The following is a 26114-nucleotide window of genomic DNA, read 5'->3' as shown; positions in this document are numbered from 1 at the left end:
CAGTATGGTTGTGTGGAAAACAAATCATATGAAAATAGAACTATGTTGACACATTGCCTAAAAAGCAGGATAACTTGTAGACATATGCATGGAGTGTGGACATACCTCCTAACTTTGTTTGCACTGTCTGAATTACATCTTGTGTTTAATTAAAGCCATTGGATCTTCTGTATTGACTGTGGGTAACATAAATGTGACTGAATTAGCCAAGTTCCTTAAAAATGAGAAATTCTTTCTGCTTGCACTTTAGAAAACAAAACAGACAAACCCATATGTAACCTTACTAATTCTTAACTTGCAACCAGTCTTTCAAAAACAAAAAGTTGAGGTAGGCTTCTTTTCAGAAGAGAAGGGGTTTTTTTTGTTTGTTTGTTTGGTTGTGTTTTTTGGTGTTTTTTGTTTGTTTGTTTGTTTTTCCCAAAACTAGTGTAAAATATGTGATTTCCAGTATGCACACAGCGGCACTTTCTTCATTGTCTTTAACAGAAGTTGTTTGGATTCGTATTGAGTTCCCGACTTTAACTTGTGATGTCACTTTGCAGGTATGATTGAGCACGGTCTTACTGACAGCTCACACTATAGACCCAGAAAAAGCATATCAGAGGATGCTGGCTTGCAAGAAACTGCACCGTGGTTAGATAACTCAACTTCTGTGTCTGCTGGTGATACTTCAAATACAGACTTGGGGCCAGGGAAGAGAGGTGGGGAGATGGCAGGAAACCATTCAGAAGGTCAAAAAGCAAACATGCCTTTCTCCCAATCGAAGAAGAGTTACAATGGAGCTCAGTCCTCCAATGGTACTGTGCAGCATTTGGAAGTTCCTTCCCGCGTTTCTCCAGAATCATTTGAAAGTGACTGGGAGACCTTAGATCCTGGCGTTTTGGAGGAGTCTAGTATGAAAGGAGAAGGTGAAAAAGCAGCATCAGAGCAGGTGGAAAATTGTCCAAGTGAACGGCCGAGCTCTGAAGGTCTTCCAATCACTGTGCAGCCCCAGGCAAATACGGGACACATGGTGCTTGTTCCGGGACTCATATCTGGGTTGGAAGAGGACCAGTACGGTATGCCATTGGCTATTTTTACAAAGGTAAATAGGTTGTTTGTGTTATTAGGTAACTCATAGAGACTTCTCTTTGTCAGAGCTGTTATTTTTGGTTACTGAATTCAAAATATACAGTAGGGTACTACAAAACGTGGAAGTACGGTCTCTGACAAGTGACTGCATGTTCATATGCAGGTAGAAAGCATGCTTGTGTGTCTGAGGGATGTGTGCACACTCAGTCTGCTTTTCTTTCATTCATATACTTAGTACTGTTTGCAGTTCTACAAGACCGTAACCTCTAGACCCAGCATGGTTAATGAATGGTATGTATCAGTAACTACTGTTTTCTTTTACTCTGAAGAATTGTTGATCTAATCTACATGGGTCAAGATCAGAGTTCTCAAGAAGTGTTTAGATACGTTAATCCAAACTAATTATGAAAGCTGTATCTTATCTGCCACCTAAGCATGTTTTCCTATTTTATATGTATGTTTTTTCACACTTCCTCATGTGATAACTATTCCTGGTTGTCTATGGCTCTTTTGCTGTGCATAGTGCTGACCTGCTGAGCTTCAGGCTTTCACTAAAAAATGCCTATCTGAACTCCAGGTATTCCAGAGGTTCTGTAATGGCCCTGATGAGCATTGTTAGTTAACAAGCAGTACATCTATTGGGACTGGCTTTCTGTCTGAAATGGAAAAAAGGAATGCCTCCCTTCTAAGGATAGCTTTGTTAGTAAAATAGGTGGTATATCTTTTTGTTTTCATTTTAATATCCTCTTTATGATTGAGATAAATTTCCTCAAGCTGATGAGGTTACAAATGGCATTTCTTCCTTTGGAGACGTTTATTTGTGTTTTCTTGCAGGATGTTTTGTTTAGTAATGGTACTTGAGCTTCTTGGAATACGTTTTGTTGGTAACAATGCAAACATGAGCCAAAGTGAGAAACTCAATCTTCATTTTCCCTCTGTTGCCTCAAGTCGCCATTAGAGGTTTTCAACATGGAACTACAGTCTGGTGTTTGTCTTCATGGCCTATCTAAGCAACAGAATAGCCTGTGCTTCATGTTTAGTTTTAGTTCTGTTGGAAATACTAGATTGGAAGTAAGAAGCAAGTGGCTGATAAGAGGTCCTATGGGTGCAAATTGAGTTTGCTACTAAGCTCACAAAACAGAAAAGCAAACAATCTTAAGGAAGCTGGAATTTTGTATGTTTACCTTCTGTTCCACAAAGGCACTTTTCATCTGAGTTCATCCAGTGTAATTAAAACACAAATGGCTCTACATCTCAAAATTACCAGAAAAAAATCTGATTATAAGTTACAGTTTAACCGCTTACTGAAATCTGGAATCTTTTAGAGCTCTCTGAATGTGTTTCTGCCACCCGATGGAAAGGCTAACAAATCTGACAGGTGTGAAAAGGAGGAAATCTTGTGAGATGGTGCAATAATGTATCCAAGTGCACCACGGAACAGAGAAAAATAGGTTGTGGTACTTGTTTCTTTAGCAGCCGTTCTATAAGGTCTAAAATCCATTTAACTTTCACTGTTGATTTGGGTTGGGCTTTCTTGTGTGTTTTTGTTTTTTATTAAGGAAAAAAATGGTGAATTTGGGAGCTGACACTTGATCTTTTAAATAGTGAATGATTTCTAACAGTTGCTACTCGAGTTGCAACTGTTGAAAAGCCCTGGCTTCCTTTTGCCTGCTTATTGATCTGTATTTCCTAAAAGAAAAATTCTGTTTTAGGTTGGTGATTCTGTCTCAAAACACTGTTGTTGTTTTGACACACATAGTTTGCTTTCAGTTGATAAGTGCTTGTCATCTGGAAATCCATCCTTGTATCCAATATAACAAAAGGGGCGTAGTTGTGCTCCTTTCTTCCGTATGTTTCCAGTTACTGTGTGATGAAGGACATGTGTTTTTTAATTCTGTCCAATAAGCTGCTAGCTTGTCTGGGTTACTAGTAGTGAATAAACCACTCTATGCCATCTGCAGTTGAGCAGCTGGAAATGGACCTTAGTGTTAGACTTCATGGTTTTGCTCCTCCTGTATTTAAAAGGAGAATTATAACTACAGCTGCTTCTCAGAGATCTCTGAATAACTTACCTCAGAGCCAGATAACTCTTCTTTGTAAGTGTTTTGGGCTGGTGTTTTAATGTGTATATATATCTATCTCTCTCTCTCTCTCTATATATATATATATATATATATATAAAATTGAAGTATGGAGTGTGAGATTTACATAAGCATGGAGTAGTTGAAGAGCACAGTGCATTGCTTTCTATCTTGTTCTTTTAAAGCAGGCATGCATGTGTTCATCAAAAACCAACTGCTATCTCTGCACCTGGGAAATTTCCACCTTCCAAGTGTGGACAGCAGTTGTGTATGTTTCTAATTCTCTGGCCCTGTAGACCTGAGGCACATCAAAAGACACCATGGTATACAAGTATAGAGCTGAATCTCTGTCTCCACTGAGTTTTCATCTCTTAACTAACCTGAGACCTCATCATCAATTTATATTGCTTAGTTTGTTGATTTGTAAACACACTTGATTCCATTCATTTCGCATTGCATTTTAGTTTCTGTCCTGAGGCTTGAAGGCAGTACAACCTCTTGGAAAACTCAGCAAGTGTGGAATCTGGTTGCATTGCTTTGAAGATGTAATACAGTGAAATTATAGCAGCCAGAGTTGTCTGTTTTGGGTTCAGTGTGGTGGCTTTTATTATTTAGGGGAAAAAAGCTGAATATAGAGAAACTTTTCTGGCCTTCTATTAATCCTCTAAATATCTTGTTGCTTTAGGGGTACCTTTGCTTGCCATACATGGCACTGCAGCAACATCACCTTCTGTCGGATGTAACGGTCCGCGGCTTTGTTGCGGGAGCCACCAATATCCTGTTCCGTCAGCAAAAACATCTGAGCGATGCAATTGTGGAAGTATGACTCTTTGTATTCAAGCTTCTGGAACTGAAGAAGAGGCTGGGCGGGGGGGAGGGTTGGGGAAGGAAAAAGATGTTGCATTTTGAAAACACACCTGTGAGCCAAACTTCCTCTTCTAAATCTTGTCAAATGAGCAGGCTTTGCTATGTACCAGGAGGATTATCAGTTTCAGGTTGAATTAGAGCAATATCTGACACTGAGAACTGCTCATTCAGAATTTCATTGGTTGTCTGTTTCTTTTCTGTATTTGAAACTGCTGGGTTTAGATTTAGGTGGTTGCTCACCGGTAGCGATATACTGTGTGTGTAACCAGTTTTATTTAGATAAATCTTGACCCTTGGAATTATTTCAAACAGATAGAAGATGCTCACGTACAAATCCACGATCCAGAACTTCGTAAGATCCTGAACCCTACAACTGCTGACCTAAGATTTGCAGATTACTTGGTGAAGCATGTAACTGAGAACAGAGATGATGTTTTCCTTGATGGCACTGGATGGGAAGGAGGAGATGAGTGGATCAGGGCTCAGTTCAGTGCTTATCTTCATGCACTGCTTGCTTCTGTGCTGCAACCAGGTAGAACAAATGCCTTATCCAGGGCCTGAGATGAGGGTGGGTTTAAAAAGTATTTGCCCTGTACTGTTACGTGTGTAGGAAGTCATTGGTTATCCCTCTGCCTAACGTTTCACTTATAGGTTGTTTATTTTCCAGTTGTCCAGGACTATCTGTTGTTCCTCGACAAGATTATTGCTAAATCTTCACAGCCTTACAGACCTATTTTTCCTTTGACTTTCTTTTCTTGATTTTAATTAAGTTTTCCTTAAAAGCAGAAGTAAGTGAAACCTTATATACGATAAGACTTTTACAAACTTGGGTATCCTACAGACTTCAGTCAGTTTGGGGAACTAATTGGATTCAAGGAGGCGTGAAGTAGCTGTTTTCAGGAAGTTTTATGGGTCTGTCCCATCTCTTTCCTGCTGCTGTTGGGGTCTCAAGTAGGGAGTCACTTAAGCTGAAATTGTCAGCTTGAGGTTTTTATCAGCTTCTGTTCTCTGGAGCTCAACATCTTTGTCTCAACTCAGAGGGAATTTTCTCTGTTCCAGCCTTTACTGCATGAACGTAACTAAAATAATCAGTGGCTTGTTTGTGGAAGCTTGCCTAGCACTACGTCTGTTAACTTCATCCTCTCCATGATTATTCTCCCTTAACACCAATTAAGTAACTCAGTTCCTGTTCTGTGGTATTTCTGAGAAACCGTGGGATTGAGAACTTGATTTTTAAAGTTGTGAAGATGCCAAGTTGTTTGTCTGGCAATGTCAGTGCTGTAAGATGATCATGTGGTTGATAGTGAAACGTTGGAATTTTCCTGAAATTCATCCTGCTTAACTGTCTGGCTCTAAAGTGATTTCCCATAATCTTCTGTATTTTTAAGGGGATGAAGGGGATGCTGTGGTAAGTTTATTCCACAGTAGCTTGTATTGTGGTATTGGAAGGCTGAGTATTAACATAGTACAGCAAACTCTATTGTGTCTGATCAAAACTAATGTAAGTCACTTCCTATGTGGGCTGCTCTTTTCCTCCTCTCCAGCTGAGCTCACTGAGAGCTTTGTAAATTAATTAAGAGGAGAAAAAGATTGAGCTTTTTTTTGGGGGGGGGTAGGAAGGGGAGTTGTTTTGTCCTGGCTTCGAGAGACTTAGTAAGAAGTAATTTAAGCATTTTGAAGTGCCATTCTGCAGAGCAATCTTAGCTCTATTTGACTTACATTTGATTGGATGAGAGTCTGGAAAATTTTAGCTTTTCTGTAAAACAAACAAACAAGAAAAAAAAAAAAAAAAAAACGAAAAACAGTTGTTTTTCTTGTATTGCATCCATAATGAATTGCTACAAGTTAACATCTTTATTTTAATTTCTCAGACAATGAAAAGACTTTGTCAGACTTTGGAACAGCCTTTGTAGCAGCCTGGAAAAATACTCACAACTACAGGGTGTGGAATAGCAACAAGCATCCAGCTCTTGCAGAAGTACATTCTAGGTAAGAAACTGTGGGGATTTGTTTAGCATTCAATATGGAATGATCCTGTTATGAGTAGTTAGGCACACAGTGTTCTGTAGAATCAGTGTCCCACTTGTTCCTGTTACAGAGCCCTCAGGGCTTTGTGACCCTCTGCAGTAAAGATTCTGTGAGTACAGAAATGGACTACTTCTACTTTTCAGCACCTTACTCTAATTCTGGGGTATAATTTTATGAAGAAAAGTATATCCAGAGTCAGGAGAAGTGAAACTGAGTAACATTAAACACTGGTTATCCTCAGCTGTAGAGAATTTGTCACTGTCCTCACATGATTCTGCTTTTCATTGGTTACTTCCAGGTTTACAAGGAAATGTTGTCACTGATAGGGATGGAGGAAAGATGGCTGATTTATGTTGCATGTTCTGTTATTTTGATTGTCTTGTGTGTATTTCCACTCCAAGATTAGGTGATGCCAGACTTGGTAACACAGCAGGCTACGCATGTGTTTCGTTTAGCATGCATTTATATCATATTGCAGGGAGTTCTGTTAGCGTTCATGCTTGCTTTGCCAGCTGGTGTAGTCTGAAGAAAGTTGTTTTTCTTTAGACCTGCAAGGCTCTTTTGGTCCGCCTAAGGGATTTTTTCCTCCTTTTTGCATTCTTTGTCTTACCTGGAAGAAGTGTCTGTCTTAGTGTGAAAAAGTTATTAATACCTGATGTGCTAATAGGAGGCACCTTACACATAGATCGTAAGAAACCAAAGAGTGAACCATTAGTACTACCTAGCCTTCTATACAGTGGTACAGTACCCTGTCTATAATGGATTGATTATTTTCTGTCAAGCCACAGGGACAAATGTAACTAGGAGCTGAAGTTGTTCACAATAAAATACTTAATGTTTTCTTGTCTTTTTCCTCCTCTTCTAGCCATCCGTTTCAGGGACAGTACTCTGTGTCAGACGTTAAATTAAGGTTGTCACAGTAAGTATATAGTAGCTTGATATGTATTTTTAAAAATGTATTGGCAAATATCAGTAACAGCACAGCTGCTGCAGTAATGGCCTGAACAAAGCAGTGGTTTAAGCTGGCCATTCACACGGCTGTTAAGTTGGCCATAACTACATTCAAAGTTCTCCTGTGAAAAATCATGTGTAGTGAAGTTGTTAAGCTTTGTGTAAATGGGTTTTCAGTCCTGAAACGTGGACTTGAATGTTGCTGTTTATAACTGAGTAAATTGTGCTTTGAAGTCATCGCACTCATGCAGTGGAATTGATTTGCTTTTGGGTCTGTCCTTTATACTTTTACATTTTTAACACAAACATGAATAATAGTTGATATAAAATTCTATGTTAGAGCAAGATACAAAGTAAATTCTGTTTGGAAAACAGAATAATGACAGTCGAGTAACACTGTTTTGTTTAGAGCTTATAGAAGTGGATGAAACTTTCCAAAACCTCTGTAAATCTGATTCTGTAGAAGTATTTTGGTAAAGGTTTATGAAATCTATTAGCATGGTCTGTGAAAATGAACAGTTGGGTATTTGGATTCCCATTGCTGGCAGCATCTCTTCTTCCTCAGACAAGCTTGCCAAACTGATCTTAGCAGATAAGATACATAGAACCTATACAAGAATTATGGGCTTGACTTATTGATATACACACATAGTATAGATCTGTGTATAGATAGATATTTGAATTAAGTATTTTATTTACACCTGTCATTAATCAGTCAGTTGACTAACAGTCTTCAGTATCTCTTCTGTTTAGTTCTGTGCAAAACAGTGAACGTGGGAAGAAGATTGGGAATGTGATGGTTTCTACCAGCCGAAATGTTGTGCAAACAGGAAAAGCTGTAGGTAAGAAACTTAATTTAGTACTTTTTTAGCAGTACTTTTTAAGAAACTTAGTAAAGGTAAAATTACACTGTTAATTTTTTTGTCTTACAATGCAGGTCAGTCGGTTGGAGGAGCCTTCACAAGTGCAAAATCAGCCATGTCTTCATGGTTTTCCACTTTTACGCAGTCAAGCCAAAGCCTTGGGGACTAAGTGACGGTTTTGCCCAGTGTTGCTGAATATTTCAGGTGCAATGGTTTCTCTGAGCTGTAAAAGGACTGCTCCAAAAAGTAGGAGTGAATACTACCTGTCCAGGACCAAAACAAGGCGTATGTTGCGTTCAAGGAGATGTGGAATGTTATCATTCAATTTCACTAGAAGTATAGAACAGCGAGTGCCTCCGTAAGACGAGATGGCATTTGCTGGATATTGGTTGTATTTAAAATGACTCCTTCAAATCTGAGCCTTCAAAATGACATTAGCAAACAAGGCTTGTTGCAAGCCAAACGTGTTTGACTTTAGATTTGTACATTTTATTGGATGTTGAAGATATTTATGTAAAGTAGTTATATTTTTCAATCCAAGTAGCCAAATGGTTGTGAACCTTCTTAGAAATAAGCAGAGTGTGACTACTCATTCATCTTTCAGGTTGGGTTAGAGAGCATGTCAACAACAGTTACAGAGGTGGAAGCCCTATGACGGCTCAAAGCCAGGTAGTGCTTTGCTGGTTCCACCTGCAGACTAGAATCAGCAGGGTGCAGAATAAGATTGTGGCTGATGTTTGAGTGTTTCTCCTTTCTCATCTATAGCCATGCACAGTCTTTTGCATTAATCTCTCTAGCTCTCTTTGTGTCTGCAAGTCTGTGTAAAATCACTCTTTTCTTGGTATTACACAGTAGGCCTTTGTGACAGCGTATGTTTTGGCAGTGTTTGACCCCAGGACATGAGCAGGTTTCCAGTTGGAGAGCTCTCTTCATGAGAAGTATTACAAAACAATACTCCAAAATTAGGATTGAATCATAGATGGTTTTCTGAGGTCTCGCTCTGTTAGGATATAATTACACCATCAATGTAATTATTATGTATATGAATACTAAGTATTAAAATTACCTAAGCTAGCAAAGTAGCAAACTGCGTATTTTATTTTGCCAGTGAAGTTATGAAGACTCTTCCAAATGAAGATGGGCTATACAGATTTTTCTTTGCCTACTCAGGGAACGTTCTATTTGTATAATTACTTCTTTTCATAAGGAAAGTAACACCAAAACTGAGGGAGCAACTGAAGCAGTTCAGTTCTTATCCTTGCTTGAAGGAATATAATAGTTTGTATGTAACATGTTCCACCTTGTATTTTTCGTGCTCCTGAAGCAGATGATTTGCTGTTAGTTGCAGTGTATGTGCCTATTCCTTCTAACATTCTCACATGATCACTGCTAATGTTTTCTGTGTTGCATTATCAGATATTCCAACTTTTCTGTATTGGAATGCTCTCTGTTTATTCCCTTATCGGTGTCTTTGTGTTCTGCCATGCTTTTTTTCTGGGGCCAAGGTTTCAAGTCATGGTTGTTTCTTACCCTCAAATAAAATAGCTGTACAAGAGATAAATAAGACGGTTCTAATGTAATTTAAAATGTTAAGTTCTAATTTCTTCAGGTACATTTCAAAAGCTAGTAGAAAAGGCACAGCTGCATCTCACAGGTACTGTACAATAATGTAGCTTTCAGTGTTACTGGTCCAGATAGCAATTCAAATACAGGAGATCTGTTTTAAAGATTTTGTTAAGCTGAATACGTAGTAGAACAGCCACAGGAAACCTGGACGTGTACAGCTGCCTTCAGTAGCTTCATTTGAGAACGGCTTGAAAATAAAGACACCCAGCCTATTTAAAGCTGTGTCTGCTCAAAAAGCTGTGTTTGGAGGAGGTGGTCCCACCAGGATAAACTGATTTTGGTATCGATAGCTGCTTGTAAAGCATTGTTGATCCATGTGAGACTTGTCTTCTATTTAAACTGACTGGATATTGCTTTTACAAATGTAGGATGAGGGGACTGTCTGGTACGGTGTCTTATTCCCCACAGGGCTGTTTATTCTGAATTGATTTAAAAGTCTTCAGTAGGTCAAAGGCATCTTGAGCACCAGTGAGACTGTTAGGTAGGGCTGTAATACTTGGAACTAGATTTAGCTTCAAAGTGATGCACGGTTCAGTTGGGTGGTGATATCTAGTCATGATGCAGAGCAGATAATTGCTGCGCATTTATCTCTCTACAATAACAGCCTGTTCATTAAAGATTGACTTTAAAACTTCTACAGCTGCTGCAGCTGCACCAAAGTAAAAGGTAAGAATAATTTGGCAAGTTAATGCTTCCGCTTGGAAGAAGCTAATTGAATCTGAATGGTGGTCAGATATGGATTTGATTGAGTTTCTGTCTGAAAAGCTGTTGAATTCTATTCTTTTATTAAATTCCCATACGCAAGTGGTTGTTCAAACATACTAAAAAATAAATCCACCTCATCTTTTGGCAGCACAGTTGTACTTTATTTAGGGTTTTTAACAAGAAGGGCAACGTGAACTCAAAGAAAGCAGAAACATGATGATGTTGTTATGTAATAGGATGAAAGACAGAATTCCTTCGCGCTGTTTTTAGTCTTTAATTATTGTAGTAGAAGAGATGGGAGCTTGGAAAAGAAAGTAGTAGGCACAGAGCTTTAGTTCTGTGATGTTTCTGTTCTTGGCCCTGTTCTTTATCAAACACTATAAGTACCGCTGGGAGTCGTGAACTGGGAGGTGGGTTGCTTCTATTAGTGCCAGTGCGGTGGTGCATTCACTGCTGTTCTCTTCTTCTCAGTGAGATGACATGATTCATGTATATAACATAACACAGAGCTTGATCTTGGCTGCAGCAGTGTTGATGTCTGGATATTTGGTTGAGCTCTTCATTACTGCTGGGGTTCAAAATGTTCTACATATAGGTATTTGATTAAAAGAAATATATACAATTTTTGTTTCTTTGTAGCCTGAATTTACTACGTAGGTCACTCTGAAAGTAATGTCTCCTATTTATTTCCATGGAAACTACAACACCTACAAAGAACACGATAACACCATCTGATAGAGCACATTCCCTATCAGAAGATTTTTCAGAGTAGTCACCACCATTAGCAGTGAGTTTTCACCACTGATGAACAAAGAAGAGCCTGCACGCTGTACTCAAAAAGATCTGCGCTCCCTGTGAAGAAAGATGTTTTCTTCTGTTTTTTTTCCGTTTTCTCAGAAGAAAGATGTTTTAAACAAGTCTGGAGCACAGACAAATGGAACTTCGGCTACTGTTGAGCATGAGGTAGAAATAAAGGGCAAACAGGGCAAGTCTACTCCAGAGCCTGCCCATGCTCAGTGCCCATTTTCATGTTACAGTCCGGATCCAGAAGAGAAAGCAGTCCTTGAAGGCAGCGGTAAGTGGAAGCAGAGGAGGAACAGCAGGTGCCTGCTATTGCGGTGTCTGCAGGTGTCCCGCAGAGCTACTGCATGGTAACAAATCCAGAGCAAAGGAGACATGATACAAAGTACCAGGTAGTTTTAGAGCTTCTTTTAAAAAGAAAGGAAAATTACCAATAATTGTTTATGAAAGTGAACGTACCCGTCTTCTGTTCTCTGCACAGTTTGACACAATTGACTGCCCTCATTTTGACTGTTCCCCTTAGAACAAGAATTAAACCTTCAATTAGGCACGTAGTTACACAACTGTAGAAATAAGTGGATGCACTAAAAAAGGTGGTAGAGTGTTCTTTTATTGTTTCAGGTACAGGGAATTGAAATTACATAGGACTTTAAAAGGTATTTCTATCAGGAAAAAAAGCAAACTTTTTGCACATATAGGAAAGCTGGAGGACAGTAAGAAGTTGAGTCATTAAAACTTGTATGTAAATGTACTTTGTAGTCAAGTAGAGGTTGAATAGGCTAGCATTAGGCGGAAGCTTTGTAGTGAGATATTATTTTAGAACCCTTTGAAGGCTTTAATCATCTTTGCTCTGTTTATAAGATGAGAACTGCATTCTTTCAGCCGATGCCTTTGTTCCCACTGAAGTCTAATTCCACCCCAGTGACCATTTCCGGATGTGTGACCAATGCTTTGCCTGCAGTTTCCTCCTCAGATAACGAAAAGTAACAGTTCAGACTGGAGCCTCACATTTCCCAGCTGTTTTCCTCTGGGCTCATCACTGCAGCCAACTAGTGCTACAAGCAAAGCGATAGTAGCGCGCCTGACCAAGTCACGGGAGAACTGTTTGACTCTTGACTAGTCCTTAAGTACTGCATTATGAAGTGTAATTTTAAACAAGGTACCATGCAGACTTACACCCTGCAGACCAGCAGGAAGTCACATAATCCTTCTGCATTTCAAAACGTGTTTTCAGCTGGTCCTGTGAAGCAACTGAGTGCAGTTCAATGCACTGTCTGAATGAACGTCACTTTTTGGGGGTAGTAGCCTGTGGTAAATTGGGCTTCTGTGAGAACGAGCCACAGAATTAAAGCAGCCCAGTCAGGCTGCAGTCAGTGAGGTACCACCACTGTTTTTGCCGGAGGCATGCAGTTCTCCAGGCCACGCTACAGAGTAGTAACTGCTGCCCCAGGTTACAGGAAAGCACCATCAGCAGGAGCACAAGTCACTTCTCCTTTCTTACCTAAGCAATTCAGGCAGCAGAAGAGCTGATGAAGTGGAAGATGCCAACATGTTATTTGTCACCTTCCTTAAAATTAGCAGTTTGCCTCTTTCACTTCACTAGCCATCACCACCCTACATCCTCTAAATCCTTACACTCCACAACATACCGTGCCTGGAGAGGTGTCACTTTACAGAAGTCTTAGTGGGAGCTTCAAGTTCCACGTAACGCAAGTCAATAGTAACTGAGTTTTCCATAGCTTAACTACTAGAAATCGCTTTCAATAAATTAAGAGATACTGTTGGAGGGTGAGGGGGAGGGCATAACTGTGTCAACTTCACGCAGAAAGCACACCCAAACTCAGTTGGATTCAGTCTTTTTTAATAAATTAATGTCATTCAAAATACAGTGCCAGAACATGATGCAACTGAACATGCTAGTAAGGTCTGTCATGAAGCACCTGTGTTCATGTTAGGCTGGCGGTGCCCCGCTACTGCTAGTGGTTCCTGGGATTAATGCCAGAGCAGCACTAGGCATCTGCTCTCCTGCACGCGGCGTACAGGATATTCCTGAACTGGTCACTCCCCCGTCCCCCCCACCCCCCAAAGTAAAAAACCTGATAGCTAAGGGATATCTATACACAATCACACTACAGTAATGCTTGTTATTAAATTAACAGAAAATAAAGACCTGGTTAATCCACACTAGAACTTTTGTTTTACAATGGAAAAATACATCAGCAGCAGGAAGTAATATACATGAGCCAATGTTACTGTAATACAGAACGTGGAGGCATTCACTGATTAAAGCTCCACAGAGACCCGCACTATGAGGGCTGACAATTCCTATTGCAAGCCCAGCAACTTAAGTCCACACCTGGTAAACTACCAGCTGCTTGGAAGACCTGTATTCTAAATAGACAGGTATAAGTTTGTGGAAAATAGAGTACATGCACCTAATAGTACAGCTTGACTGAACCTGCAGTCATCTTGCCCTGCGCATTACAATACAATGGAAGATCTACCCTTCCTACCACAGGTAGATCCATGGGATTTGTTTTTGTTTGTTTTTAAATGGCATTACTATACCAACATGGATACTAGCATTAAGTGCAGCACAGTCCCTTAATTAGGCCACACTGACAATTATATAACTAGCACTTAATTAGAATAGCCAGAAGTAGATCAAATATAACTGGAAGATACTTTCAGAAGAGTTGTGACATCATCCTAGAAACTACTTTTTTTCTGAAGCTAGTTTTCCTGAAACAGGCTTTATAGAACTAGAAACTAATTCTTTAGACAAGTCAGATGCTTAAAGATCATGATATACATATATGTGTCTCAATTATCAGATAACATTATTTCAGATTATGAAGCATACCTGCTCAATTCATACTGAATTGCTGCAAGTATTGGGTAGGGCATAAAAATACAATTCATGAAGGACCGATTTGATATTTTTCTTTCCAGACCTCTCACAATCATTTATTTCAAGGTAACTGTACACTGAATCAGTTGTGCAGTCTAATTTGGGAGCTATACAGGTGGTAAAGTAACCATCTCCCCATCCAGCTCAAATTCATCGGCTTCATCTGGTGAGAAGAGATACGTTGGAGGTTTCCATGGGGACTCTTCAAGGCAAGATGGGTATAGCTTTCCTACAGTGCACCGAAAGTCCTTCCCCAAGTCCCACAACACACGCTCCGATATATGCTGTCTTAGAAACCAGCGGTCGAGCTCCAGGTCATATTGATAGGTGGCATACCTCGCTCTCTCATTCATGTGGGTTTCTCGTATGAAAACACACAAAGTGTTAGATATGACAACAGCTCTAACGCACGGGTCAGAATAGCGCTTGGCAGGGATATTAGCTGCCATTCTCCATTCGTTTTTATTCACGTCGTAGATTTCCACAGTTACGGAAGACCCATCTACAGTACTGCTTGGGAGTCTGATACCAGAATTGCTGGCAATATGTAGTCCTCCAATATAGAATATTTTATCACCAAAAGCAGCAGCTGAAGCAAAACATCTACTTGTTTGTCGCATAGCCATTTCTACCCAAGCATCTGACCTGGGAAAGTAACAGTACATCAAGTTGTGCGCCATTACATAAATGCAGTTGTGAACTGCTACTGCTGTGCTCCATTGCCACGCGCAAGGCAATGGGCTTACCATGGTCCACTCATCTTTTTCAGTGTCGTATCTTTCCACAGTTCTCCTGTTGAGCTCTCCACCAACACTGTCGCCTCCAATTGCATAGATGTATCCTTCACAGCAGACCAGGGATGGCTTTATACGAACAAAGAGCATCGGTGTCTTTGGAAACCAAGTGTTTTGCTGTGCATCAAACCAGTAAAAGCAATTCACAGTTCTGAAGGCAGCCTGGAGCTTGCTGCTTTTACTGTGATTGGTTTTTGCATTTTTCAGAGGAACTTGCCCCCCTGCTATATAGATATCATTATCAGGAGTTACAAGCGTTCCAACCTTATGCAAGTCAGCAGGAGGACTGCAGAGCTTGTAAACTTTCTCTGCCTGTGGGCTGTAACAGACAGAAGAATAAAGACTACCGGGGTTTTCAGCAGCAGCTTCAATGAATATCATCATCTCCTCTTTTGTCATACCAAGTCTGGGCTTGAAAAACTTGGGCATAGATTTGTACAGTCCTTGCACCACCACAGATTTATCATTGGGTGGTAAGCCTTGAAACCAGGCCCTCTGCGTTACTTCTGAAAGTGCATCGATTCGGATTTGGCTAAGAACAGAGGACAAATACTGTGACCGTGATTCCGTGTTGTACTCCAGCCATAGCATAGCAGCTTCACGAACCGTCTCCTCCTTTTCCACATTTAAATTGTCACTGCTTAAAATATCGATCAGTAGATCATGTGACAGCTGCATGAAAGCCTCCTGGTGGTACACAGCTGTGAACTTGTGCTCCACCATTCTTTTAGCACTCTGTTTTAACTCTTCACAGCTGAAGAGGTCAGCAAAACTCAACAGGCGCACACAATTTTCTGCATTAATTTTTTTGATTAAGTACTCTCTACACCGTTGTAACACATCATCCACCTGTAATGCAAAAAGAAAAGAGTTAAGTATTGCCACAAACAGGCTATTCTTTTGCTTTCCATCAGCAGGTGAAAGCACCTGTGTTTTGGGCTAAACAGACGAGTTTAGGCCTGGAATACCTTAACATACACAAAAACACAGCAGTGACTTCTCAATGGCTTCATGAAGTTTTTGTATGTTATGTTATTATTAGCAATTTGAGAAAGCGTTGAAAGCACGCTGTTCTACTTTCACCCTCCATAGGGCAAATAACCCCAAGGAGGGATGTGTACACGAAACATATCTGGCGGGCAACTGCTGTATACCTATAGTAAGTAAATTGAACAAGAGTATCCTGAAGCTTCTAAACAGAAAGGAGCACTTAACAAGTCAAAAAAAAAAAAAAAAAAAAAAAAAAGAGTTTGGAAATGAAAGCAGTTATTTCATACTCAAAGTAAAACACTCCTACCTGTAAGAAGCAGGCAGTTTCATAAAGCTGTTCTACTGTGCTGTCGCTTATTGCCAAGTTACCCGTGTATGCGTAAGTTATTATAATTTGTAAAGTGGCTGCATCCACATTCCTCAGGTGCACGTGTGTTTGTTTGCTTTCACTTAGCCCACTCATGAACATAGCTCTGAAGAAAAACATACAAATTAAGACAAGAACCATCAGTAAGTAGTCACTACTTAAGCCTTCAGTGATTATGCTCTAAAAGGTAAACAGTTATTTTGGTTGCCTTTTTACAGATATTTAGTATTTTTCCTCAGGCTACCATCCAGTATTAAAGCACTTGTACTGAACATTTGAAAAGTAACATCAGTGCCTTCTGTAGAATTATGTTTCTACATAAACTAATCTGTGTTGATAGGCAGAGAACTCTAATGATTGGAATTTCAAACTTTCTCCATTAACTGAAAAGGAGGGAAGAAACACACCCCAGAAAATACTGCTTAAAGGTAACAGTGATGGACTTCAGACTCCAAAATGAAAACGAACAGCTCAGTCCATTGTGTAAACCAAAGTCACACTAAAAGCAGGCCCCTCTGAGAAGAGGAGAAAGCTCAGAGAAAGGAGCAAGCACCAGCACTCTGTGAAGCTCTCATGTACCATTCACAGCGTACAGTACATTCAAGTTTGTAGACAAAAAGAAGAAATCAATGATGGGAAAAAAGGTCCTTGAAGTATCTCTACTGCACCTTCCCAAAAAGCAGAAAGGCAATTATTGTTATATGATAAATTCAGCTTAAGTTTCTTTATATTTTGAACTCATAATGAAACTGGATGTGAGAGGAGTCTGAAGGGACAGAGGTGCACCCTATAGCTCTGCCTACAGCTGCAGAGGTGAATGCAGCATGGAAATACATTCCCCAGGCAAAGCCATTTCAGAAGTCCCTGACACAAACACAGCGCTCTGCTGCCATTCCTCCTGCCCTAACTCCATCTCTCTGCCTTCTTCTAAGCTACTTAACTTCAGCAAGCTTGTGTTTTAGGTGGAATCACTGGCCATGCGGGCATCTCAACTAGCCAAGCAGCTTTTTGAAGGGAAGCAAGATGCTTACCAATACCAAAGAGGCTTCTCTTCATAGAAACTAAGGGGGCAGCTGTTATAGAACCCAACTCCAGAGCATGCCTACACACAGCCAAGCAGTATGTGCCAAAGCTGCGCAGTCCTAGCAGTGCTCAAGCACCAAGATGGAAGGTAAGCTTGCTGCAGTCATACAGGATGGCTGGATCACTAAGAGATGCCTCTCAGGTCTTCCCCTCTCCCCACAGCCTCCTTCAGGACTATCAATTTTTCATAATAAGACTAAATTTAGGAAACTGAACATCTTTTTGTAAATCAAAGCAGAGAAGAAAAAACAGAAGATGACAAAACCACAAGCTCGATACTTCTTTCAACCAGTGCCAAAACCTCATTCCATAAATAATAAACACACGTATGAATAAAGAGATCTGACTGCATATTCTAATGCTTCACACTGCATGGACTCCTGACAGCTTTCCAACCTTATGATTAGCCACCCACAATACATCTGGCCGTGTTTCCAGTGGCTGGGATGTTATAGACAGTTGAAACTGTGTCATGTGCAGAAGAAGGCCACCAGCAATAATCATTATCTAGTGATTATAAAACACTTGCTGTTAAAAACTGTACCCGATTCATCTGAAATGGAAAGGAAAAAAAAATGAACACAAACAACAGCTGGGACAAAAATTGGTGAAAATAATTAATCCTGGGATAGTTTTCCAAATTCAAAGCTACGCTCTGATAGAAGAAGCAGACAATGCAGAAAACACATCAGAAGTATTCTGTGTGGAGAAACCGTGTCAATAGAAGAACAGAATTTGCCAACACTTGATGAATTGTGGAGTCAAACAGAATACACACGGATGCTCCCAAGACTGGTTTTAAACTTCAAAACTCCTTCCTAACTAACAAAGAATGATGAACCGCTGCAAGGTACCTGCAAAAAAGCAGCAGCGCTTTACAGACACTCATTAGAAACTTCAGAAAGTGGGACACCTGGGGAGCAGAAGCTGCTGGATTAAGAATTGTAACAGTGGTGCGGGGGAGAAAAAAGCCAACAAGAAAAGAAACCGCACTGCTGCCAGACACTCAGGCTTCACTGCTGAGCAGAGGGAGAAAAAACAAAACAGATGATTTAGAAAAGGAAGCCACGAGCTGGCACAGCATCCCCTCCTTCCAGCAGACTTCTGCTAAGATAATACAGATGAATGTGGCGATGAAACTCCCATAGCCAAGTCTCAATGACCTGTAGTCACCTTATCTTGGGGGGGGGGGGGTAAAAAGAATATCTTTAAGTATGAAGAGTAAGAAATGTATTAATTATTAAGACTTAATCAACTCCCTCAAGAATACTACCACTGCAAATGTGATTTTCCATTCACGCTTCCCGTAGAAAACTCCAGTATAAGTCACAAGATGACAAAAAATGTATTTTACTCTTCTGATGTCAGCAAGTAACATTTATCTTTTGACTTTCTCACTTCACTCTAAAACATCCTGCAACACATTCTTTGTTAATTGATTGGCCAAAACTACACACAGAAACAGTGCAGATTTTCTCCAGTCAACGAGCCCTGTTTTGATTACTTACCTGAAGTACGAGCTGCATGTCGCAAGAACCATCTTATGGCAGGGGAATTCCGTACCCTCGACAATCAATACTATGTCAGTCAGCAATTGCTGTTCATAAAAGAATTTTAACTGCTCCAGCAAGGATACAGCATATTCGCTATTTATCTGCCTCTCGTCCTGGGTAGACATGACTGTATTCCATTAATATTTCCAGGACCAGAGTGAAAAGTGAAGATCTTTTTGCCAGGTAAAAGTTAGCTGAATGTTTCTGAAGTGACTTCAGAAATGATAGCAATTAAAAAAAAAGAGGCCGCGTTATCTTTGACAGCCGGATCAATGCTCCAGACTTTGACCTACATTAGGTCATCATTCTTTGACGATGTCACAATATGTTCAGAGACTTTCAAGAGTGCCTGCAGGGCTCCTGTTGAGACTGATAACGATGCAGGAAACGAATCGGCAAAAGCGAAGTCTGAGGTAGGTTCTGCGGTAGCATCTCGTGATCAGTGGCTGCACTTGAGGGACTGAAAGCAGGAAAATAAAATTGATTTACACACTAGCACTTTTCCCAGAAACCCATTTCCTTTTTACAGCTACTCATTAAAAGTAATTGTCTAACAGAGTGATTTCAGTTTTGTGCATATTACTTGCACCAAAAAAAAAAAACACAGAAAGAAAACTTAAAAATACCAAGAGAAAAGCAGGAGAGATCGTATATTAATCCTCCTCAAGATCTCAATCCACAAATTAAGGTACTTTCTTTTGTCAGCACAGCTTTTAAGGCTAGAGAGCTAAAACAAGGCTCAGGAAGACTAATGCTCTTCCAAGAATCACCTGGTTTTCTCACCAACTCCAACCCAACATTTTCCCCACACAATGCCTGTGTGTTCCCTTAGAGCACAGCTAAGGTAGCTGCTTTAACACAAGTGAAAAAGACATGGCTATTTTTTGTGTTGGTACATTTTAGTCCACTCAGAGCTCATTGGCACCAGGCCTGCTAAGAATACAAATGCCATTTTTTCAGCAACCCATCACTTCCCAGCTGAACTCTCAACATCAAAATCCATCTATTTACCTTTTTCACCTATCACCTTTGACATTCTACTGTAGAACAAGCATAAACAGATTTAAAAACATAACAACCCATATTCCAAATGCTTATTTGATTAATTTATTTGGTTAATTTAGCTTAATGATCTGGGTCTGTTTAGCCTTGAGAAAAGAAGACTGAGAGGGGACCTGATCTGGGTCTATAAACATCTGAGGGGTGGGGGGCAAAGTGGCGAGGCCAGACTTTTCAGCAGTGTGTGGAGACGGGACAAGGGGAAACGGGCAGAAACTGGAGCATAGGAAGTTCCACACGGATGTGCGCAAGAACTTCTTTACGGTGAGGGTGACGGAGCACTGGAACAGGCTGCCCAGGGGGGCTGTGGAGTCTCCTTCTCTGGAGATATTCAAGACCTGCCTGGATGCCAACCTGTGCGACCTGGTGTAGGGAACCTGCTTTTTGTCTTCCACTTGAACACAGACATGTAATAAGGATGGGAGACTTGTGTCAGTAAAATTGTAACCATAAAGGACCCCAGAGTATTCACATTCATTTAATATTGCACTGTTCTTCTACATTCCAAAACTGAGGAATAACCAGTAACGTACTTGCCTAACATCTGGTTATGTCATCACTATCACTGCAGTTCCCAAAGAATATATGAAATATACCTTACTTAAAATGGCAACTCTTCAAATTCCATACAAAATGCTGATATTTAGCGCAAGATAAAGGCTGCAGGAACACCTACCAGCCATACCAAACATCAGCTGTTCCACCAGAGCCCTGCCTATAACACCACCCAAAGACAGCAGTCTGACAGGTAATTAAAGCCTCTTCAATTACTATAAATTTAATGTCGTGGATCCTGTTTTTTTTTTTTCCTCCCCTTAGCAAATATACACAAACAGGAATCTCTAACTTTTAGGCATCACTGTTATTTAACCAGAAAAGTCAAAATAATGAAAGCCAATATTTACTGTTTGCTCCAATGAAACTGGTTAATTAAAGTAGAAAAGGAGTTCATATTTGGAGGAAGAGGAAGGAGTGACTGCTTTCTGATGAAATAAGTGGTATCACCATGGATTCCTTACTTCAAATCTTACATTTTCAATGTATATCATGGAATTTGCTTATTAAAGCAATGACTTTTTGCCTCAAGTCATGACTTCTTTTCACCGAGTTATCACATACACTATCTGTACGTTACAGACCACAACCCTGGTTATCTGAGAACAGCTTAACGTGCAACTTAATCCATTGACAGATTTTGCACTGAACTTTAAATGGCTACAGAGACACACAGACTTCCTAAGTGTGTCAGGCCCACTGAAATAAATAGCTCATGGCCCTGCTGGTATCCAGGGTCTCTGCAGCGCTGTTTTTCCTGGCCTAGGAGTTAAGTCTCAACAGTACAAGCTGGGACATTAAGCTTTGTTCAGGCTGCTGAACTTTACTCAAAGTAAGTCACCTCTAAAATCTTCCCAGTCTGGTGTGATTTTAAAGAACAAACCCTCAAGACAAGCAAGGAAAAGAGCAAAACTTCACTGTTTTAGTCATCATGCAATGGAACCCAACCTTGGATCCCATGAACAAGTTGATATACACCACCTAGTAAGATTAAATGCATTTTTGACAATGTGGCTGACAGTTATGACTGAAAAAGCAGACCTGTTCAACAGAAGACAAGTTGAAACTGTGAATTAATTACTATAAATAGCGAGAACATCTGAGTATGACCCTTGGTGGCAGAGAAGATTGAGGAGATGACAGGAGTGTCATTGCAGAACATGTATGTGATCTGAATCACCTTTAGACTGTAAATTCACAAAGCTGGACTCTGGTTTCCAGCTGATCTGACACTCTCTCCCATGATGTGCACTGGGGGGGTTCTGTACATAAAACACACTACAGACTTCACTCCTGGTTTTCCTATCCATGCTGAGTTTTTGCTGCCATTCGCTAAAGAGCAAATATTTGTGTGTGTCACAAGGTAAACAGTCAGATCCCACTCCCTCCTAGTGGAACCATATAAAGTTCTGTTCAGAGAGCAATGCACAAAGGGTCTCTGAATCTCTGTTCTGAAGCCATGAATACTTCAGTATTCGTTTGTCCACTTGAAATGAGTTTGTTCAAAACATCCCAGACTACCTAGGCCTGAAGAGTTCAAGGTTGTTTTGAAAGATGAATTCACTTCAGAGGTTAAGAAATGAGACACTGAAATAAGAATCAGCACGTCCAAAGAAAAACTGGTGTCTCAGTCCTCCAAAGTCCCAGCCTACTGCCTCTATCACTGCACTGAGCTCGGTTGGCATACAGCTCAGAAATCACAGCTAACTGAAAAATGGTGACGCTGATGTTATCAGCTTGACAGGATGTCTGCAGAACTACAGACCTATGGTACTAGCAACTACAGAGGAAGGCATTTCTGATTTACAGATGAAAAGATTTACAGCTACTTTCCATACAGCCCAGAAGATGGCAGAATAGAAGGTCCCGTCAATTCAATTAACTGTATGAGTTTCAATATGGCCAAGTGTCAGGTCCTGCCTTTTGGTCACAACAACCCCAGACAACCCTTCAGGCTTGAGGAAGAGCGGCTGAGAAAGCTGCCTTGTGGAAAGGGACCTTGGTGTGCTGATGGACAGTTGGCTGAATATGAGCCAGCAGTGTGCCCAGGTGGCCAAGAAGGCCAGTGGCATCCTGGCCTGTATCAGGAATGGTGTGGTGAACAGGACTAGGGAAGGAATCCTGCCCCTGTACTCAGCATTAGTGAGGCCTCACCTCAAGTACTGCATTCAGTTTTGGGCAACTCCATACACAAAGGACACTGAGGTCCAGATAAGAGCAACGAGGCTCATGAAGAGCTTGGAGAACATGCCCTATGAGGAGAGACTGAAGGAACTGGGGCTGTTTAGTCTGGGAGCGCTGAAGGTAGACCTTATTGCTCTCTTCCAATATCTGAAAGGTGATTACAGTGAGAGCGGGGCTGGTTTCTCCCTCTCATTGGTGACAGGACAAGGGAAACGGTGTCAAGTTGCACCAGGGTAACTTTAGGTTGGATATCAGGGAAAACTTCTTACAGAAAGGGTTGTTAAGCACTGGAATGGGCTCCCCAGGGAGGTGGTTGAGTCACCATCCCTGGATGGTATAAAAAACTGTTTGGATGTGGTGCTCAGGGACATGATTGAGCAGACAGTTGTTAGTTAGGGTACTATGGTTAGGCTGCAGTTGGACTGCTGCTCTTTAAGCTCTTTTCCAACCTGTGTGATTCTATGATCTTGTGATTCAGCAACATTACCGTTTCATGCAGGGTAAGTTCTCAGAAGGGAGCTATCTAAAGCAGGACAGCAGGCAGCTTCTGGAAGGCTGCTGCAGTACTGGATCACAAACTACACCGCTATGTTACCCAGAGAGCCAAGTTAACTCCCTATCAGGCTGGACAGCACCATGGAGCAACAGGTAAGAAGGCGACAGTAATTATTCTTTATAGCTTCAGTAGTTTTAATTAGGTGGCTTTCAAACTTGCTCACATACTTCAAATCTCAGCTGGACCATTTGAACAGTTAGCCATCAGATGTTAACGAGTTATGGGCTATTAATTGCTTTCCTGGAATCTGTTTCTCTTCCAAGGTCAGGCAAAGATTAATGATCAGAGACCATACTGCACTACACATGTAGTGATGTTGTCCTACAGTTCAATTTGTATTGTGGAAAAAAACATTTATTTCCAACTTCATTAGCAGGAAAAAAGAATGAGATAGATCTAGATATAACATTCTTCAATTAAACTAATTTATCTTAATCTTCCTTTAGAAAAAAATTGCTCTATTCCTTCCCAAATTGTAAGGGCAAAACAGATATACAGACATGTACTACACCTGACTTTCCTGGGCTTATTTGACTTGGTTCTAACTAATAAGAAGATTTAAATACTATATTTGTGGGCTTTCCATCAAATTCCAGTTCCCATCTAAGCACAGCTTCATCCAAATCACAAGTAAAAACTTGCCTAATGAAGTGAGTCATTCACTATTTTTAACACAATGAAATGTCAGAATTAAGGACTGCACAACTATAAACCAAACTACACTCAAGTGTGTAGAGTGAGCAAGGAAAGTGCTGCGTATCAAAGCACCTACGCTGGGTTAGTATTAACACTACATGGAGTTACAAATCAATGTGTATCATCAAGATGATGATACCAATTAATAGTGAAAGGGAATACAAGCCCTAAAAATGATTAAAATCAATTATTTAAATCAAGATATCTAGCCAACTGATCTCAAAGATAGAAAGCAAAGAAAAAGAGGTGTTGGAAGCTCTGGATTCCTGAGCTGTGTATCAAGTTTGCATCCTTGGCAGCAAAAATGAAATAGGCAACTGATGAAGCCTGATGTTTTCCTCTTTACTAAAGCTATGAAAGGTATCTTTGAAAGCACTGTTGTCCAGAAACCTGAGGACATCAAGAAGATTCCAGTAAATCAAGAACATGAAATCTCACAAAAATGAAGGACTGATTGATTCTTGTTGTGTTTTTACCTTGAAAACTGCTGCCCACTCTGAAGTTTGTACTATTTTCCATACGTTACCTTAGGGAAGCAAGTCACAAGTTCAAGGCAGGTGAGCTCTCTGAACTAGAGAGGAGCTACAAACTGGAAGTACCAGCCTCCACACTAACAACACTTTCGGTCACAGCACACTCCTCAGCATCAGTTTCTTTCCTGTTTTTCTGCTCCTAAAGGAAGTTACACACTAAAGGAAATACCTGCTCAGAAATATTATTAACACAAGATAAACCAGCAACTTCACTTGGCATCAGGCCTTCTGTGCTGAGCACAGGTAGTTTCCATCCCCAAGGGCATTTCTGTTTTGTGGAAAACCTGACCTGTCTCAGAGAATTCTCCTTCGAAAATAAGTGGGCCACAGGTGTCTCCAGCAAGAGCAGCCACTAACCATGAGGGTATGAAGTGTCTGTTGACACTTTGTTTCTTCTTTCCCCTTTGAACTCTGGTACATTAATGAAGCTACTCTGTTTTTCTTAAGAACTTCAACTCCAGGCCATAAGCACTTCATTCTCCTGATAACTCACAGGGACAGAGCCCGAGCTGGGCTCACACCAGAGCACAACCTTACAGGTCCACCACGACCACAAAGTGACACCCAAAGCCTTTGCTTTGCAGGGGAAGCTCTTAAGAACGCAGATGCCAAAAACAACGCAAATCCATTCCTAAATCACAGCTAGAAGTTACTTCAAAAGCAGCAGATAGTCACTGAAATAACAAGCACTGGAAAATCTGAGGCACACAGATGGCTGATTTTGAAGCTTTTACAGGCTCTACTTGGTCTGTAAAACTTCATCAAGAACTATTTGACTCTTCAAATCCACGTACGGCTGAATCCTATCCATAGTCACCGCAGATATTAACGCCGTACCTGTGCGGACCAGCAAGGAACGACAGCCAAGCAGAAGGCACAGGAACGCCACCTGCAGTGCCGTCCGCCCTTCCGACCACCTCTAAAGGCGGTGAAACTGCGAACGTGCCCACCTGCTCCGTACTGGGGAGCCCCACAGCTGCCTCCCCGCCGCAGGACCGCGGCTCACGGGACTCGGGAGCACAGAAACAAGTTTCTTTCTCCTCCAGTTTCCGCCGCCCCGTCCCGTGTCCCCGCGGTGCAGCACGTACGGCGGGCTCAGCCCCACAGCCGGGCACTGCCCGCCTCTCGGCCCGGCCTCGCAAGGCCGCCGCCTCAAATCCCCGCCCGTGCCGCCCACAGCGCCGGCCAGAAGCAGCCGCGGGGTGACCGAGGGGCGGCCGCGAGCCGCGCCCAGGCTCGGGGAGCCGCCAGGCCGCCGCGCAGCCCCCGCGGGCCTCCCCTTTCCCGTCGTTCCTTCCCCCCGCCCGGCCCCCGAGACGGGAAGCGGCTCAAGGAGGGGCCGCCATTCCGCCAGACAAACCTCCAGCGGCCGCGTCCTCATCAGCCTCGGCGTCTGGAGCGCGGGCGGTGAGCGGGCCGGGGAAGCGGGGGCGGAGGATCCGGTCTCGCCCGGGCTGCGGAGGCGGCGGCCGCCCGTTGCGCAGGCGCGCTGCCCTCCGCCGCCCGCCGCTCAGCCCCACAGCATCACCGCCGCTCGGCGGCCGTTAAGACGCGCCGCGCGCGGCCAGCCCTGCGCATGCGCAGAGCCGCGAGTCGGGGGGGGGGCGGAGGGGGGAAGAGCCCCACGCGCGCCAAGTCCGGCGCCTCGTCCCGCCTCCATTTCCGGCCCGCTCCGCGCGGCTCCTCCCGCCTACGCAACCGCCCGCACCAACGCGACCGCGGCCGCACTGCGCTGCCGCTGCCGACGGCGCAGGCGCGGAGCGGGAGAAGGTGCCGGCCTTTGCGCGAGCGGGCGGCGGCGCCCCCTGCTGGGCGCGGCGGTTCCGTGCGGGCGGGAACG

General features: G+C 41.9%; 2 protein-coding genes across 2 annotated transcripts in view; one reads left to right on the top strand and one right to left on the bottom strand.

Moving 5' to 3' along the window:
- AVL9 (AVL9 cell migration associated) overlaps window positions 1-10814 on the top strand; it is a 31583-nt gene extending 20769 nt beyond the window's left edge. Inside the window, exons 10-16 of the mRNA XM_015855040.2 lie at window positions 543-1084; window positions 3838-3972; window positions 4332-4551; window positions 5891-6008; window positions 6913-6966; window positions 7752-7840; window positions 7936-10814. Of these exons, the coding sequence (XP_015710526.1) occupies window positions 543-1084; window positions 3838-3972; window positions 4332-4551; window positions 5891-6008; window positions 6913-6966; window positions 7752-7840; window positions 7936-8030 (1253 nt within the window). The 3' untranslated portion in view covers window positions 8031-10814. The remainder of the gene's footprint in view (window positions 1-542; window positions 1085-3837; window positions 3973-4331; window positions 4552-5890; window positions 6009-6912; window positions 6967-7751; window positions 7841-7935) is intronic.
- A 771-nt stretch (window positions 10815-11585) lies between these two features.
- Window positions 11586-25934, bottom strand: KBTBD2 (kelch repeat and BTB domain containing 2). Its single transcript, XM_015855041.1, has 4 exons — window positions 25635-25934; window positions 18647-19151; window positions 15996-16161; window positions 11586-15547 (listed from the first exon to the last, which is right to left on the bottom strand). The coding sequence occupies exons 2-4, from the start codon at window positions 18814-18816 to the stop codon at window positions 14012-14014; spliced, it is 1872 nt and encodes a 623-aa protein (XP_015710527.1). The 5' UTR covers window positions 18817-19151; window positions 25635-25934; the 3' UTR covers window positions 11586-14011.
- Window positions 25935-26114: the final 180 nt, after the last annotated feature.

The sequence above is a fragment of the Coturnix japonica genome, chromosome 2 (assembly GCF_001577835.2).
Source record: "Coturnix japonica isolate 7356 chromosome 2, Coturnix japonica 2.1, whole genome shotgun sequence".
NCBI classification, from domain to species: Eukaryota; Metazoa; Chordata; class Aves; order Galliformes; family Phasianidae; genus Coturnix; species Coturnix japonica.
Note: the sequence above shows the minus strand (reverse complement) of the source record. Positions and strands in the feature narration are given on the sequence as shown.